A 17,780-nucleotide genomic window follows, 5' to 3' on the forward strand; every position below is an offset into this window, starting at 1 on the left:
CTCTCTACCTCTACTCCTCCTCTCTCTACCTCTATCCATCCCTCTCTCTATACCTCTATCCCTCCTCTCTCTACCTCTACCGCTCCTCTCTCTACCTCTACCCCTCCTCTCTCTACCTCTACCCCTCCTCTCTCTACCTCTACTCCTCCTCTCTCTACCTCTATCCATCCCTCTCTCTATACCTCTATCCCTCCTCTCTCTACCTCTACCCCTCCTCTCTCTACCTCTACCCCTCCTCTCTCTACCTCTATCTCTCCCTCTCTTGCCCCCCACTGGTTCTAGATGAACCCCTCCTACCTAGTGCATTACTGCTCTCCTTATCATCAGATATTGTTGTTTATTTAAATAGCTATCATACAACTCTCCGAAAGCCCCACTCTAAAGCTGAAATGTAAGCAAACTGTACAGCAGGACCAACTGGAGTATGTCTGACAACAACCGTTGGCCTGACACTGTCTCACACACGTACCAACTTCCGTGGATGACGCAATGTGTGAATAGGGAAAAAAATGTGGTCAGTTTTGGTGCGAATAGAGAATAGGAGTGAGAAAATGTGTAGACATCACTCTATTCTTCCCCTATACTTCCCCCAGTGGGGGGGGCACATCGTTTGGCACATGGCAGCATTACTCTAATCCAAAACTACTCATTGTAATTTGACATACTATCTAATTTCATTTAGAAGTTTACAATCCTGAGGTTTTCTTTGAGCATTTCTTACTAATCCATCTGGAGTGAAAGCATAGAATATGATTTGAGTCAGCTTGTATGGTTTTGGCTTCAGACAAAGCTCCTCCATAGTGCTCAAAGGCTTACACACATTATTGCACGCACACATGGACACACACACATACACACACACACACACACACACGTTTGTTTTACTATCCTTGTTAGGGTTGCAAATTCTGGGAACTTTCCATAAATTCCCTGTTTTTCCCAAAATCCCAACAAGGATTTCTGGAAAACCGGGGAATTTTTTTAAAGTTCACAAAATTTGGGTAAAACTAATCCTAGTGGGGAACGAACAACTGATTAAAATCCTATTTTCCCTAACCCCCAAACATAACCCTAAACCTAACCTTAACCCTAATCTCTTACCCTAACCCCTAACCTGAATTGTAACCCTAACCCTAAACCTAAAATTGCATTTTTCCTTGTGTGGACCAACTTCTAGTCCCCACAAGGATAGTAAAACCAAAAACAGACACACAAAAACACAAACACTCACTCACACACACACACACACACGTGCGCACACATGCACACACAAACACATGCACACACAAACACATGCACACACAAACACATGCACACAATGTCCATCTAGACCAACATTTAAAAGAAATCATGACAAGGCTGGATAAGTTGGAGTCAGTATTGGTTTTCAGTGTGTCTGGCCTGGCGTCATAGACAAAGGATGTGAGTTGACGTTGAGGCTTCTTGGATGTCCAAACTGTGGAAACAATGTTGGTGCAGCCACAACCACCCTCCATCCCTCATTCCTTCACTCTGCTATGCATTTCTTGAAAAACTTGAAAAATCCCTTTCTTTCCCACTCTCCATCTCTCTTACCTCTTACTTGCCTCCTTCTTTACCTCTGTTTAATATCAGTAGTGCTGCCCTAGCTCTCTGCCTCTCTCAGTAGTGCTGCCCTAGCTCTCTGCCTCTCTCTCAGTAGTGCTGCCCTAGCTCTCTTCTTCTCTCTCAGTAGTGCTGCCCTAGCTCTCTGCTTCTCTCTCAGTAGTGCTGCCCTAGCTCTCTGCTTGTCTCTCAGTAGTGCTGCCCTAGCTCTCTGCCTCTCTCAGTAGTGCTGCCCTAGCTCTCTGCCTCTCTCTCAGTAGTGCTGCCCTAGCTCTCTGCTTGTCTCTCAGTAGTGCTGTCCTAGCTCTCTGCTTCTCTCTCAGTAGTGCTGCCCTAGCTCTCTGCCTCTCTCAGTAGTGCTGCCCTAGCTCTCTGCCTCTCTCAGTAGTGCTGCCCTAGCTCTCTGCCTCTCTCTCAGTAGTGCTGCCCTAGCTCTCTGCTTCTCTCTCAGTAGTGCTGCCCTAGCTCTCTGCTTCTCTCTCAGTAGTGCTGCCCTAGCTCTCTGCCTCTCTCTCAGTAGTGCTGCCCTAGCTCTCTGCCTCTCTCTCAGTAGTGCTGCCCTAGCTCTCTGCTTCTCTCTCAGTAGTGCTGCCCTAGCTCTCTGCCTCTCTCTATAGTGCTGCCCTAGCTCTCTGCCTCTCTCTCAGTAGTGCTGCCCTAGCTCTCTGCCTCTCTCTCAGTAGTGCTGCCCTAGCTCTCTGCCTCTCTCAGTAGTGCTGCCCTAGCTCTCTGCCTCTCTCTCAGTAGTGCTGCCCTAGCTCTCTGCCTCTCTCAGTAGTGCTGCCCTAGCTCTCTGCCTCTCTCTCAGTAGTGTTGCCCTAGCTCTCTGCCTCTCTCAGTAGTGCTGCCCTAGCTCTCTACCTCTCTCTCTATAGTGCTGCCCTAGCTCTCTGCCTCTCTCTCAGTAGTGCTGCCCTAGCTCTCTGCCTCTCTCTCAGTAGTGCTGCCCTAGCTCCCTCTCTCTCTCAGTAGTGCTGCCCTAGCTCTCTCCCTCTCTCAGTAGTGCTGCCCTAGCTCCCTCTCTCTCTCAGTAGTGCTGCCCTAGCTCTCTGCCTCTCTCTCAGTAGTGCTTCCCTAGCTCTCTGCCTCTCTCTCAGTAGTGCTGCCCTAGCTCTCTGCCTCTCTCTCAGTAGTGCTGCCCTAGCTCCCTCTCTCTCTCAGTAGTGCTGCCCTAGCTCCCTCTCTCTCTCAGTAGTGCTGCCCTAGCTCTCTGCCTCTCTCTCAGTAGTGCTTCCCTAGCTCTCTGCCTCTCTCTCAGTAGTGCTGCCCTAGCTCTCTGCCTCTCTCGCAGTAGTGCTGCCCTAGCTCCAACTCTCTCTCAGTAGTGCTGCCCTAGCTCTCTGCCTCTCTCTCTATATTGCTGCCCTAGCTCCAACAACTCTCTCTCAGTAGTGCTGCCCTAGCTCTCTGCCTCTCTCTCAGTAGTGCTACCCTAGCTCTCTGCCTCTCTCTCTATAGTGCTGCCCTAGCTCCAACTCTCTTTCAGAAGTGCTGCCCTAGCTCTCTGCCTCTCTCTATATAGTGCTGCCCTAGCTCCCTCTCTCCCAGTAGTGCTGCCCTAGCTCTCTGCCTCTCTCTCTATAGTGCTGCCCTAGCTCTCTGCCTCTCTCTCTATAGTGCTGCCCTAGCTCTCTGCCTCTCTCTCAGTAGTGCTGCCCTAGCTCTCTGCATCTCTCTCTATAGTGCTGCCCTAGCTCTCTGCCTCTCACTCTATAGTGCTGCCCTAGCTCTCTGCCTCTCTCTCTATAGTGCTGCCCTAGCTCTCTGCCTCTCTCTCAGTAGTGCTGCCCTAGCTCTCTGCCTCTCTCTCAGTAGTGCTGCCCTAGCTCCCTCTCTCTCTCAGTAGTGCTGCCCTAGCTCTCTACCTCTCTCTCAGTAGTGCTGCCCTAGCTCTCTGCCTCTCTCTCAGTAGTGCTTCCCTAGCTCTCTGCCTCTCTCTCAGTAGTGCTGCCCTACCTCTCTGCCTCTCTCTCAGTAGTGCTGCCCTAGCTCTCTGCCTCTCCCTCAGTAGTGCTGCCCTAGCTCTCTGCCTCTCTCTCAGTAGTGCTGCCCTAGCTCTCTGCCTCTCTCTCAGTAGTGCTGCCCTACCTCTCTGCCTCTCTCTCAGTAGTGCTGCCCTATCTCCCTCTCTCTCTCAGTAGTGCTGCCCTAGCTCTCTGCCTCTCTCTCTATAGTGCTGCCCTAGCTCCCTCTCTCCCAGTAGTGCTGCCCTAGCTCTCTGCCAATCTCTCTATAGTGCTGCCTTAGCTCTCTGCCTCTCTCTCAGTAGTGCTGCCCTAGCTCTCTGCCTCTCTCTCAGTAGTGCTGCCCTAGCTCTCTGCCTCTCTCTCTATAGTGCTGCCCTAGCTCTCTGCCTCTCGCTCTATAGTGCTGCCCTAGGTCTCTGCCTCTCTCTCAGTAGTGCTGCCCTAGCTCTCTGCCTCTCTCTCTATAGTGCTGCCCTAGCTCTCTGCCTCTCTCAGTAGTGCTGCCCTAGCTCTCTGCCTCTCTCTCAGTAGTGCTGCCCTAGCTCTCTGCCTCTCTCTCTATACTGCTGCCCTAGCTCTCTATCCCACTACTGCCATGTCTCTAACCAGTAGACCGTTTGACCTTTGCACACACACAAATAGACACACACGTACACACACACACACCTCAACTTCTGTTCTGGTTCTGATTTCCCAGTAGTACACTCTTAGCACCCCCCCCCCCCCCCCCCACTGCCCTCTTTCTGATGGGGTGTTGGGGGTGATTGAGGGGGGCTAGGGGTGTGATGGGCGATGTAGACCAGTATAAAGAGCCCTTTATTCAAGCCGGACAGGGAGAGGAAATCAGCTTTAGAAGACAAAACAGAGCATAGAGAAGAGAGAGAGAGAGAGAGAGAGAGAGAGAGAGAGAGAGAGGGGGAGAGAGAGGGAGAGAGAAAGAGAGAGAGAGAGAGAGAGAGAGAGGGAGAGAGAGAGAGAGAGAGAGAGAGGGGGAGAGGGAGAGAGAGAGAAAAGACCACAGGGCCGCACATCTGGAGTTATTACAAGCCTTCCTTCTCGCCAAGAAACGCCGACATTCCTGCCCTGGCTACAAAGCCATGGAGCCTCTGCAGTCATCCAGCCTCCCTCCCACACACACACACACACGCACACACACATGCACACACACACACACACACAGTCCCACTGACACACACACATTCAAACTCAATGACATACAACCAACACACTCACCCTAACACTTTTATACACACACACACACACACACACACACACACACACACACACACACACACACACACACACACACACACACACACACACACACACACACACACACAGTCCTCCCACACACATGCTTCCCCAAAAAGCTCACCAGCTAGACAACCAATCCCTCTCCCCCTCTCCTCCCCTCCACTCCCCTCCAGCCCCTGTTCCCCCCTGCTACAATTACACAACACACGCAGCAAATTAATGCGCCTCACTTCCTGTTGACCCCTGACCTTCCACTTCTTGCTACCTCCCCAAAAGCCCAAGCTGTAAAAAACCTAAGACCCAGACAGACGGGGAAAAGAAAAAGAGGACAATAAGAGCTCCTCCTCCTTTCTCTCTCTCTCTCTCTCTCTCTCTCTCTCTCTCTCTTGCCTCCATCTCTCTCCTTCCCTCTCTCTCACCAAGGAAACTTTTGGTGACCATTCGTCTGCCACGTAAGCCTGCTGCTAGTCCTCACTCTGCCTCTCAGCGAGAATTCTCTCGTACTGAGGAGATAACCTCTGGACAATGCTGTTACAACTCTGTTACAACCTCCACACAACGTCTCTCTGCTCCAATGGACTGTCATGGACAGACAACAGGAGTCTACCTGAATCAACACTTCTCTGCTGGCAGTGGAAAGATGAGAGGAGAGAGGAGAGAGAGGGAAAGAGGAGAGAGGGAGAGAGGGAGAGAGGAGAGAGAGGGAAAGAGGAGAGAGGGGAGAGAGAGGGAGAGAGTGAAAGAAGGACAGAGGGAGAGGGAAAGGGAAAGATTGAGAGAGGGAGAGGGAGAGAGGAGAGAGAGGGAGAGAGGAGAGAGAGGGAAAGAGGAGAGAGGGGAAGAGAGAGGGAGAGAGGGAGAGAGGGAAAGAGGGAGAGAGGGAGAGAGGGAGAGAGGAGAGAGAGGTAGAGAGTGAAAGAAGGAAAGAGGGAGAGAGGGAAAGGGAAAGAGGGAGAGAGGGAGAGGGAGAGGGAGAGAGGAGAGAGGGAGACAGGGAGTTGGAGGGTGAAAAAGTGGAGGGTGAAAAGGGGACTTCTCTCCGGAGAGACGCCAAGAGGTGAAAGAGGGAGAGAGGAGACGGAGAGCGAGAGTCCATTGACCAACCCATCCAGAACCCTCAAAATGGACTAGGTATCTCTATCCTTTCTGTCTTGTCCTCACCGTGTTAAGTGTCTGTGAAGGAATGATGATGTAAACTGTGTTGGGTAGATGTGTGTTTGAGAGAGTTGGATGGATGTGAGTATGAGTTGGGTATCTATCTATGTTGAGCGCGTTTCCCCACCGGTAAGTCGATCAGTGTTTTTGACCGCTTGGTGACTGTTTCCTGACCACAGCACTACAGAGGGTTGCCAGTAAAGGAGCAGTGTCATCACCAAACCAACTTTACACTAAGATCAAAGAGTTCTTAGTTCACTGGTCATTTCTTGGGTGTAGTGAAAAACACGGATTGTAAATATCCTTTTTACCTCAACACTTAAGTTCAATGAGGGCATACAAACTCCAGTCTAGTTAGCTAAGACACTGACTGTGAATGTGTCTGTGTGTGTGTGTGTGTGCGCGTGTGTGGGTGCACGTGTGTGTGAGTGTGCACATTTTCATCTGCTTTCATATGTAAAAAAAAAAAAACACAAACTAATTTCAGAGACTACTGACACATTGCACAATTTTAAATCGTCTCCTCTGTGACTCATGACGGTTTCAAATGACTCTCTTGCTGCCTCTCTCCCTGCCTCTGCCTCTATCTCTCTCTCTCTCTCTCTCTGCCTTTCTTGCTGCCTCTCTCCCTGCAGGACACAGGAAGGAATACTCAGACTGCCAATCACAACTCATCACTTCTCCCTGACCTCAGCCATTTACTCTCCCATTTTCTTTCTCTGTCTCTTCTCCAGACAAGACCTCTCTTCTTTCTACACTGGGCAGAAATCCCTCTCCTCTCCTGAGCCCACGGGATTGGTCAAATAGCTATTTTGGATACAGTGCAGATAACACAGTGAGTAGTGTGTATGTTTAGGTGTGTTCAGTGTCTACGTGTGTGTGTGTTTGTGTGTGTGTTCAGTGTCTACGTGTGTGTGTGAGCGACTGTGTCTGCGTGCGTGCGCGTGAGTGAGTGTGTGCATATAAGTGTGCGTGTCTCTGCAGTGTGTGTGTGTGTGTGTGTGTGTGTGTGTGTGTGTGTGTGTGTGTGTGTGTGTGTGTGTGTGTGTGTGTGTGTGTGTGTGTGTGTGTGTGTGTGTGTGTGCGTGCGTGCGTGCGTGCGTGCGTGCGTGCGTGCGTGCGTGCGTGCGTGCGTGTGTGTGTATGTGCAGTATGTGTGAGTGTTTACATGTATATATGTGTACCTCCTTCACCCTCCTCCCTCGTGGACCAGCAGCCCGCCCCGCCTGCCCAGTGTTCAGACTACCTGTTCAGGAAGTAGTGGTTGCACAGTAGTCTGCACATTGGTTAGGCTGGGTGGGGAAGCGCAAGAATCAGGACACAGAGAGACAGCTAGCCAGTGGGTGACAGCAGCCAAAAAGACCATGGCACTACTCTGGGCAAGCCTGGCACAGCATTAAGAATCCGAACCACAGCCTCAACCACAGAAACAGGCCATGCCCAACTATATACCTGTCTAGTACTGTTGTGTTCTGTTCTGAGTTGATGACTGACTGTATGTCCTGAGAAATTGAAATACATTTTTTTTGAAGATCAGTCTGAGCCTACTTAGTGTCTAAGACGTCTGCCAGGTCGAATCCAGAAATGGTACTTTATATTTTGTAAATATTGTCATGGGCAAGAATTAAAACTGCAGATTTCAACTTTGCATAAGACTGTACATGCTATATAATTTAAATGTTACGGTTGAATGGGAAACACTGGTATTGGTAATGAACATCGATATACTAAAGATGGCTTCTACTGGAGTGGTTATATTTGTATGAAGAACCCAAAATATTCCAACCACAGGAGGGTGACTAAGATACAGCATACATGAGGGTGACAAAGATACAGCATACAGGAGGGTGACTAAGATACAGCATACAGGAGGGTGGCTAAGATACAGCATACATGAGGATGACAAAGATAAAGCATACAGGAGGGTGACTAAGATACAGCATACAGGAGGGTGGCTAAGATACAGCATACAGGAGGGTGGCTAAGATACAGCATACAGGAGGGTGGCTAAGATACAGCATACAGGAGGGTGGCTAAGATACAGCATACAGGAGGGTGACTAAGATAAAGCATACAGGAGGGTGACTAAGATACAGTATACAGGAGGGTGACAAAGATAAAGCATACAGGAGGGTGACTAAGATACAGTATACAGGAGGGTGACTAAGATACAGCATACAGGAGGGTGACTAAGATACAGTATACAGGAGGGTGGCTAAGATACAGCATACATGAGGGTGACAAAGATAAAGCATACAGGAGGGTGACTAAGATACAGTATACAGGAGGGTGACTAAGATACAGCATACAGGAGGGTGACTAAGATACAGTATACAGGAGGGTGGCTAAGATACAGCATACATGAGGGTGACAAAGATACAGCATACAGGAGGGTGACTAAGATACAGCATACAGGAGGGTGACTAAGATACAGTATACAGGAGGGTGGCTAAGATACAGCATACATGAGGGTGACAAAGATAAAGCATACAGGAGGGTGACTAAGATACAGTATACAGGAGGGTGACTAAGATACAGCATACATGAGGGTGACAAAGATAAAGCATACAGGAGGGTGACTAAGATACAGCATACAGGAGGGTGACTAAGATACAGTATACAGGAGGGTGACTAAGATACAGTATACAGGAGGGTGACTAAGATACAGCATACATGAGGGTGACACAGATAAAGCATACATGAGGGTGACAAAGATAAAGCATACAGGAGGGTGACTAAGATACAGCATACAGGAGGGTGGCTAAGATACAGCATACAGGAGGGTGGCTAAGATACAGCATACAGGAGGGTGACTAAGATACAGCATACAGGAGGGTGACTAAGATACAGCATACATGAGGGTGACAAAGATACAGTATACAGGAGGGTGACTAAGATACAGCATACAGGAGGGTGGCTAAGATACAGCATACAGGAGGGTGGCTAAGATACAGCATACAGGAGGGTGGCTAAGATACAGCATACAGGAGGGTGGCTAAGATACAGCATACAGGAGGGTGACTAAGATAAAGCATACAGGAGGGTGACTAAGATACAGCATACAGGAGGGTGGCTAAGATACAGCATACATGAGGGTGACAAAGATAAAGCATACAGGAGGGTGAGTAAGATACAGTATACAGGAGGGTGACTAAGATACAGCATACAGGAGGGTGACTAAGATACAGTATACAGGAGGGTGGCTAAGATACAGCATACATGAGGGTGACAAAGATAAAGCATACAGGAGGGTGACTAAGATACAGTATACAGGAGGGTGACTAAGATACAGCATACATGAGGGTGACAAAGATAAAGCATACAGGAGGGTGACTAAGATACAGCATACAGGAGGGTGACTAAGATACAGTATACAGGAGGGTGACTAAGATACAGCATACAGGAGGGTGACTAAGATACAGCATACATGAGGGTGACAAATATACAGCATACATGAGGGTGACAAAGATACAGTATACAGGAAGGTGGCTAAGATACAGCATACAGGAGGGTGACTAAGATACAGCATACAGGAGGGTGACTAAGATACAGTATACAGGAGGGTGGCTAAGATACAGCATACATGAGGGTGACAAAGATAAAGCATACAGGAGGGTGACTAAGATACAGTATACAGGAGGGTGACTAAGATACAGCATACAGGAGGGTGACTAAGATACAGCATACAGGAGGATGACTAAGATACAGCATACAGGAGGATGAATGACCATAGATTGTCAACCAAAAGTGTAACTGTTGCTTACAATTAAGTCACAGCCTGAGCAACATAAAGAAATGGTGGTTGTCTCACGCTGACCAATTGGCAGACTACCTCCAAGAAAGCTCCATCTAAAGTCCCTGACATGAAATAAAATACTTGAACATATCTAAATGATGTCTATGCTTCTGATTCTTTTCTAAGATAGGCTTATGTCCCATACTGTATGATGTCATGTGCCCCTTTTAGTTTTTGACTAGACTGACCCAAAAGAGAAGGGGGTTTACATCGATGTACATCTCTCTCTCTCTCTCTCTCTCTCTCACTCACTCACTCACTCACTCACTCACTCACTCACTCACTCACTCACTCACTCACTCACTCACTCACTCACTCACTCTCTCACACACACACACACATGCAATCGAGACTGATTCACACGATATCCTGGCTCTCAGATTCTACCAGAGGAATGAAAACCACACAGCAAAATGTTTCCAATTAACAGTCCGCTGTTGAGTGCAACTGCTTTTTATAAGATGCAGTCCTTGAGACACACACACACACACACACACACACACACACGTTTTGGTGAGTGCTGTTGAGAGCGAGTGCCTCCTATTGCCCCCCAGGTTATTTACAGCTCAGATCTCCAGTTGAGCCTCAGGACTTTACATCAGGACTGGGCTGCAGGGAGACCCCCCACATACACACACAAACACACAAACACACAACAGCGTGAAGGGTCCCAGAGCAGCTCGATGACAACTATAGTATCGTTGCAAGCTAATGTGCTGTGCGTGTGTGTGTGTGCGTGTGTGTGCGTGTGTGTGTGTAAATAATGAAAGTCATGGGCTTGGCATTGGCTCGTGCTTTTGAGGGTTTCTCTTAATTCACTTCTTCTCTGGTTCTCTGGTTCTCTGGTTCTCTGGTTCTCTGGTTCTTGAAGCTTTGGGGAGCTCTGTGCTCCAGGGATGCTTGATTCAAAGCCCTGGCATGTCTGGTAATACAAACCAGACCCCTAACCCCCCTAGACCCTACCCTCTGTGTGTGTGTGTGTGTGTGTGTGTGTGTGTGTGTGTGTGTGTGTGTGTGTGTGTGTGTGTGTGTGTGTGTGTGTGTGTGTGTGTGTGTGTGTGTGTGTGTGTGTGTGTGTGTGTGTGTGTGTGTGTGTGTGTGTGTGTGTGTGTGTGTGTGCGTGCGTGCGTGTGTGTGCGTGTGTGTGTTACAATACCGACTACTGAAGCAGCACAATAGTCTTGACCTCCTCCTCTTTTGTTTTAGGCTGCCAGAACAAGCCATGGGTTCCCAATAATGAGAAGCCAGACAGTAAAATATGAAGCAAGTCCATTTTTTAAAGCTCTATATGTGTGTTAGTGTGGATGTGTCGATGATCCTCTGTATGAAAACACGGACAGAAGCAAAAAAGAAACTCAGTTAAATAGTGTACTTAACATATGCCAGGTTCATTATAGAGAGTGTGTATGGTGTTCATGTGTGGATGAGTGTGTCTGCGTCCATCTGCGTGGGTGTATGTTAGCCAGTGTGTGCTCTGCATGCCCCTCTTATGTATGTGACTGAGTGTGTAGAAATGAAAGCATGTCCACCTTGCCTAGACAAAGGCATGTTTCTGGTCCCTGCTCATTAAGCCACACTAGTCCGTCTCCTCTGAGCTGGAGCAACGGTGCTATGTTAGTTTTGGGTCCCTGTGCTCAGAGAGACCGCAGAGTTCAAATAAATACATGTGGAGCAACGCCGAAAGATGGAGGGAGGGAAGGATGAAGTTGGGGAGGGGGGCTCCTGTCCTGTATGTGTGTTCGTTATTTGGGATAGGGCTCTGGGGATGGGGGAGGGAGGGAAGGATGAAGTTGGGGAGGGGGGCTCCTGTCTTGTATGTGTGTTCGTTATTTGGGATAGGGCTCTGGGGATGGGGGAGGGAGGGAGGAGACCGGGACTTTTTTTCAGCGGGAGATGAAAGGAAGACCACAGCATCCTACTCTCTGTCCCTGTCTCTCTGTCCCTGTCTCTCTGTCCCTGTCTCTCTGTCCATCCCACATGGTCCTTGTTATTGCGGCCCTAAGCAGCTAACCAGAAACACTCCTCTCCTCCCCCCTCTACTCCTTTACACCCAATTCCCTCCCCTTTCTCTTCCTCTTTCCCTCCTCCTCTCTAGCCCCCTTTGAAATGAAATAAGTTGATGAAAAGTAGCCCTGGGCCCGTATCCACAGTGTCTCAGTGTAGGAAATTGGTGGTAAGTGCTGAGAATATAGATATTTTACTCCTACTCTTACGGGTAAAAATACAGTGCCTTGCGAAAGTATTCGGCCCCCTTGAACTTTGCGACCTTTTGCCACATTTCAGGCTTCAAACATAAAGATATAAAACTGTATTTTTTTGTGAAGAATCAACAACAAGTGGGACACAATCATGAAGTGGAACGACATTTATTGGATATTTCAAACTTTTTTAACAAATCAAAAACTGAAAAATTATTCAGCCCCTTCACTTTCAGTGCAGCAAACTCTCTCCAGAAGTTCAGTGAGGATCTCTGAATGATCCAATGTTGACCTAAATGACTAATGATGATAAATACAATCCACCTGTGTGTAATCAAGTCTCTGTATAAATGCACCTGCACTGTGATAGTCTCAGAGGTCCGTTAAAAGCGCAGAGAGCATCATGAAGGACAAGGAACACACCAGGCAGGTCCGAGATACTGTTGTGAAGAAGTTTAAAGCCGGATTTGGATACAAAAAGATTTCCCAGGCTATAAACATCCCAAGGAGCACTGTGCAAGCGATAATATTGAAATGTACTACTTTGCCCTACTTTCGCAAGGCACTGTATATGCTATGCATGAAGCCGCTTTAGTCATAAGAGTCCTACCTAGTCGACAGATATTTAGGGGACCTCATGAGCTGCCCTAACCAGTTATGAGCTACCAGCAGGTGTCTTGATAAGAGAAAAAGATAGTGAGTCACTGGTTCCTGCGCCATAGACAGGTGATTGCTTTAGGGTTGAAAGAATGTTTTGATATTTCTATGTGATCAATCCATACATTTTCTGGACCTACATGCAACAGTATCTCTTGCACTTTTAGCGACAGTGACTTCACAAGGCCATCATTTTTCTAATGATGGTTTAATTACCTAGAACGTGTTATTTCAAGTTATCCCTTTGGAGCGCAACGCCACATTGTTAAAAAAATATATGCTTAAACTGAGCATGCCTCTAACGTGGGCTATTACAGGCATCTAGGGCGTTAACTTTCGTTGTGTTCGATGAAAATGATAGACCTTTCAAAAGTTGTATGCAACATTATCAGAAGGTGACTTAAACAGGAGTGACAAGTGTGTTGATATAATGGTAATATTGGCAAATTCAGATTTGAACAATAATCAGAATCGATTAAAAAAAATGAAAAGGGTTACGCATGCCAACATATTAGGCAACAATTAAGATCAGGCAAAGTGATCGTGTCAGGCAACAATGATATCAAATGTTTTACCATTGCAACATGTACAGTCACATTCACTGTGGTTGTCTGAAGCATTCTATAGAGTTCACAGCTGGCCATGCCTCATCGCGATTGATTATTCCCTATCGTTTTTAACAATGTCAATTAGCATCATCGCTATCTGTCCTTTGCGGTACCTCAAACTGTCGTGATTATCAGCTGAGATCACATTTGATGGTTGGATTTTACTCCTGCATCAGAGTGGGTCATCCTAAAAACCTAGTCTGAGCTGGGAGATTTTTTTGTCTTAAAGCAGATTTGAACAGGATTCTTAAGACCTTTTCTGAGATGCTTAGTGGATACGGGCCCTAGTCTTGAAGGGGAACATGCAGGCCGGCCCTGAAAGTGTGTGTGTGTGTGTGTGTGTGTGTGTGTGTGTGTGTGTGTGTGTGTGTGTGTGTGTGTGTGTGTGTGTGTGTGTGTGTGTGTGCATGTAATTGGAAACACACACTCAGCGCAGGGCTCTGGTATGCACATGTGGGTGCCAGCTTTGGTGTCTGACATGCTGGGGGGCCCTGTCTCACTTTGAACAGACCCTCTAAACTACCTCTCTCCCTCTCTCCCGCTACAGCACCCCCACCCTCTCTACTTCCACTAACCCCCCCCCCCCCCCCCCCGACAAAAAAAACATCCATTCACCCGTCTCATCACCTTTAGTGTGTAAAAGAACAGACTCTTTGTTATGTAGAAAAATATATAATATAACCTTCCTGTTAGAGAGACACAAACAAACACACACACACACACACACACACACACTTTCAGGGCCGGCCTGCATGTTCCCCTTCAAGACTAGGGCCCGTATCCACAAAGCATCTCAGAAAAGGTCTTAAGAATCCTGTTCAAATCTGCTTTAAGACAAAAAAATCACCCAGCTCAGCCCAGTGATGTGAGTCAGTCAGTGGAGCGGCTGTGGCTAGGGCATGGAGACAGCCAGACTGTGGCTGTCTCTAACTTCTAATAGATTTGCAAAGGGTTCTGGGATTGTCTTTGACCAATCTGATCTGGTTCAAATCGTGTCAGGTTCTATTATCAGAACAAGCCTTTTGAAACACAACCACCAAACTACAGCAGCACATTTTACTGGGAAAACTCAGCATCTGACTTGGAATAAACCATGGAAAAGAAACACTGAATCTTAAAGTAAAACGTCTCACAGGTTTTTTTTTACAACCGCGAGGACCCATTTCTCAATAATAAGGCCACTTTTTCAAAACTCTTCACACAGTTCTCCTAACCAACTTTCAGCTTCATTTCACATCCAAAATGCACTAAAACTACCAAAACACATACATGTCTCAAATCAACTCATTCTTCTATAACACTAGCAAAGGTTGTCACCCAACAAGCACACTTTGTCACTCATAAAACAATGACCTAAAAAACATTAACAACAGGTAGCATTACACAATGTTTTCTTTTGTCAAATGTCTTTACAAGACAAGAATGACACCTCTCTACGGTTTAGAATACGCTGCAGTATATGTTACAGGAATGAATCAGACATCATGCAATATGCTTCAATATGTTTTATGCCATTGTTTCTGATGACCATAGAAGCGATTGCAGTTTCCTGCACAGCAGTGAAAATCCTACCTCTCCTGCCTGTGGGAGGTAACTGTCGGGTCCTACGCAGAAATACAAAAACAACTACACACAAGTGGGTTTGGAGGCTTTGCTCAATTGACTTCTGTAATGTGCAGTTCAGTCAGATGCCCTTGCAGAATGCACATCTTACCTGTTGTTTTGCCGGAAATATCTCAGAATAGATGCCACTGTTGAGCGTTGCAGATTTGGTTGCACTCTCAGACCAGCCTCTCTCATTGATGGACCATGAATTATTACATGATCAATTATAGTGGCCCTAATCTCATCTGAAACTACAGCTTTTGATCTTCCTCTCAGTCTTCTTCGCATATGTACTCCTCTCCCTCTCCCTCTCCCTCTCCCTCCCTCTCTTCTTCCTCTGTCAGCCACTTCTCTATCTCTGGCTGGGTCCATGTTTACATTACAGTACAGCATTATTCCTAAGATGTCCCCTTTTGTATAGATGGTAAAGAAATTGAAAGACTAACACCTGTGTAGGTGTTCATCTACAATGGGAATCAGCTGTGGTTGGTCTAATTGTTTTGATAGTATTTCATTCTTTAGATTTGGAATATATTTCAATACGGTATTACTGTAGAAATGTAGCAAATTGCTGTCTTATTCAATGTTGTGTTATGTTAGGTTTTGAACTTAAGTTTAACAGTTTTGAAAAGAGTATGTAAACATGTGCAAATTGGCCTGTAGGTACATAGAGTTTTGGTGATGGTTGTGTCTGAGTGAGAAAAGAATTCATGAATTTTGAAAGATGTAGTCATTGAACGCATTTTGTGCCAAAGCAATGAAAAAATATCCACAGTTTAGCCCTCATAGACTGCTGTTGTGCTCACTGTGTGAAGAGTTTTGAAAAAGTGACCTAAGTTTTGAGAAATGAGTCCTAGCGATTGTAAAAAAAAAAAAATGTTTAAAAAAATTGTAAAGTAAAACTTAAAGTATCTCACTGAAATAATTATATTAGTGGTTTTGTAAAAAGCTACCGATAATCACACGTGAGTTGTGGTTAAATGGAGACGCCTCACTGTGGGGTGACGTGTCGTGTGCTGGCGGTAAAGACAGGAGCAGCATTTCAGTGCTCTTCTATTGTCATTCCATCCAACACAATACAGCCAATGGAAATGAATTTAATAAGACATTCTATGAGAAACCTCCGTATGTGAGCTCCTTCCCCAAAAAACTGTGACAGAACCGGGACATAAGCAAATGAGGTACCTTCATTAAATCACTCTGGTATGAAATCTAAACTGAGAGGTGACACATAAAAAGATCACGAACCAGCAGAGGCCAGTGTGTGTGTAAGCCCTTGTGTCTTTGTGCGCACAAGTGTTTGCATAACCAAAGCCTCACCTCATCATCCTTGTACCAGGACAGGGACTCAGCGGTCAGGACAAACCAGTACTCCTTGGCTCCTCCCTTCATGATGCCAATGTTGTTGATGGTCAGCCAGCCCTTCCTGATCACCTGAGAGAGAGAAACAGAGGGACAGAGTCAGAGAGGCAGGCATACACAAAGCTAGCCTTCTCTATCCCCTCTCGGTCTGTGTATGTATAGCATGTGTGTCGTATCCTATCTCACTACTGCCCCTAGTGGCCATAGAGAGTCACTGCAGGGGACACAACATGGGACAGATGGGACCGGATCTGTGGGCTTATCTACTACCATCTAAGCACAACTATCCTTGTGATTCTATCAGTGTCTCTCCCACACCATAAACATAGAATGCATATGCCTCTGTATTTACCTTAAACCGATCATTAACCGCTCCTCTCTCCGGCTGAATGAGGATGTGGAGAGAACATTACACAGCTGTGCCACGTACAGAGCACAGTGCACGGGGCATAGGCCATTCGTAATGCACAGGGGCAGGCAGCACACTGGCACACTGGCCAGCTAGAAGGTAATACAGCGAGGGAAGGCAGGCAGGGACAAAGGAGGACAAAGCTATGTGGAGCTTTATAAACTGAGTGGTTTGAGCCTTGAATTCTGATTGGCTGAAAGCCATGGTATATCAGACAGTATACCACGGGTATGACAAAACATTTAGTTTTACTGCACTAATTATGTTGGTAACTAGTTTATAATAGAAATAAAGAACCTCGGGGGTTTGTGATATACGGCCAATATACCACGGCTTGGGCTGTGTCCAGGAACTCCGCGTTGCGTAGTGCACAGCCCTTAGCCGTAGTATATTGCCCATATACCTCCACCTTGGGCCTTATTATTTAAGTAAGGCTGCTTTCGAACCGAAATACATGCAGCGCATATGTGGATGCAGGGTTGTTTCGTGGTTGTGGGGTGTGGTGGGGTGGAGAGAATGATCATTTGGTTATTCGCTGGCGGATGCCTAGTCATCATGTGTCATGTCAAAACTTCTGTTTTCTCAAACCTTTCTGTTGGACAGCGATTGTCAGAAATTGTTAGTGCAACCAACTGCTTACTTGCCCCTTCCACCAAGGCATTGTTAGTCATTATATTGCATCATATTGGGTGGTTTGAAAATCCACTAGATGGGTAGAGGGGGAGGTAAGAGGGAGATACTAGGGGAGGTTGTTAGTCAAAGCGGCTGCTGAAAGGGGGGAGAGCAGATCTAGGCGGTAAGCGCAGCCAGCTAAACAGGAAACAGCGAGGGCCAATGTGTTTACACTGCCCCTAAGCCCTTTGACCCTCCCGCTTGGGCGGTCACTGTGGCAACTGACAGGGTGTGCCTCTGGAGGTGATGTATTTATCTGTGCTGCACTGAGAGACGTTCCCCCTTCACTAGATAGTTAGGCTCTATCAACACACACACAGAGAGAGAGACAGAGAGAGAGAGAGAGAGAGAGAGAGAGAGAGAGAGAGAGAGAGAGAAAGAGAGAGAGAGAGAGAGAGAAAGAGAGACAGAGAGAGAGACAGAGACAGAGAGAGAGACAGAGAGAGAGACAGAGAGAGAGAGAGAGAGAGAGAGAGAGAGAAATTTAATTGAGAGAGATGGAAAATAGTGTAG

The 17,780-nt window shown here is 47.0% G+C and overlaps 1 protein-coding gene across 23 annotated transcripts in view; it reads right to left on the minus strand.

Annotated features, from left to right (window-relative positions):
- dnm1a (dynamin 1a) overlaps positions 1-17,780 on the minus strand; it is an 82,890-nt gene that overhangs the window by 21,183 nt on the left and 43,927 nt on the right. For 20 of the 23 annotated variants that reach the window (XR_016493306.1, XR_016493305.1, XR_005040435.2 and 17 more), the window contains one exon: positions 16,145-16,258. Coding sequence is in view for 19 of the 23 variants with exons in the window: in XM_090226909.1 (XP_090083035.1) it covers positions 16,145-16,258 (114 nt within the window). In the remaining 4 variants the exon portion in view is untranslated. Of the gene's footprint in view, positions 1-16,144; positions 16,259-16,538; positions 16,572-17,780 lie in introns of all 23 variants that reach the window. The other 3 variants (XM_090226914.1, XM_090226910.1, XM_090226911.1) reach the window with 1 other exon arrangement.

Source organism: Oncorhynchus mykiss, chromosome 29, assembly GCF_057628025.1.
Source record: "Oncorhynchus mykiss isolate SJ-2025 chromosome 29, ASM5762802v1, whole genome shotgun sequence".
Classification (NCBI taxonomy): domain Eukaryota; kingdom Metazoa; phylum Chordata; class Actinopteri; order Salmoniformes; family Salmonidae; genus Oncorhynchus; species Oncorhynchus mykiss.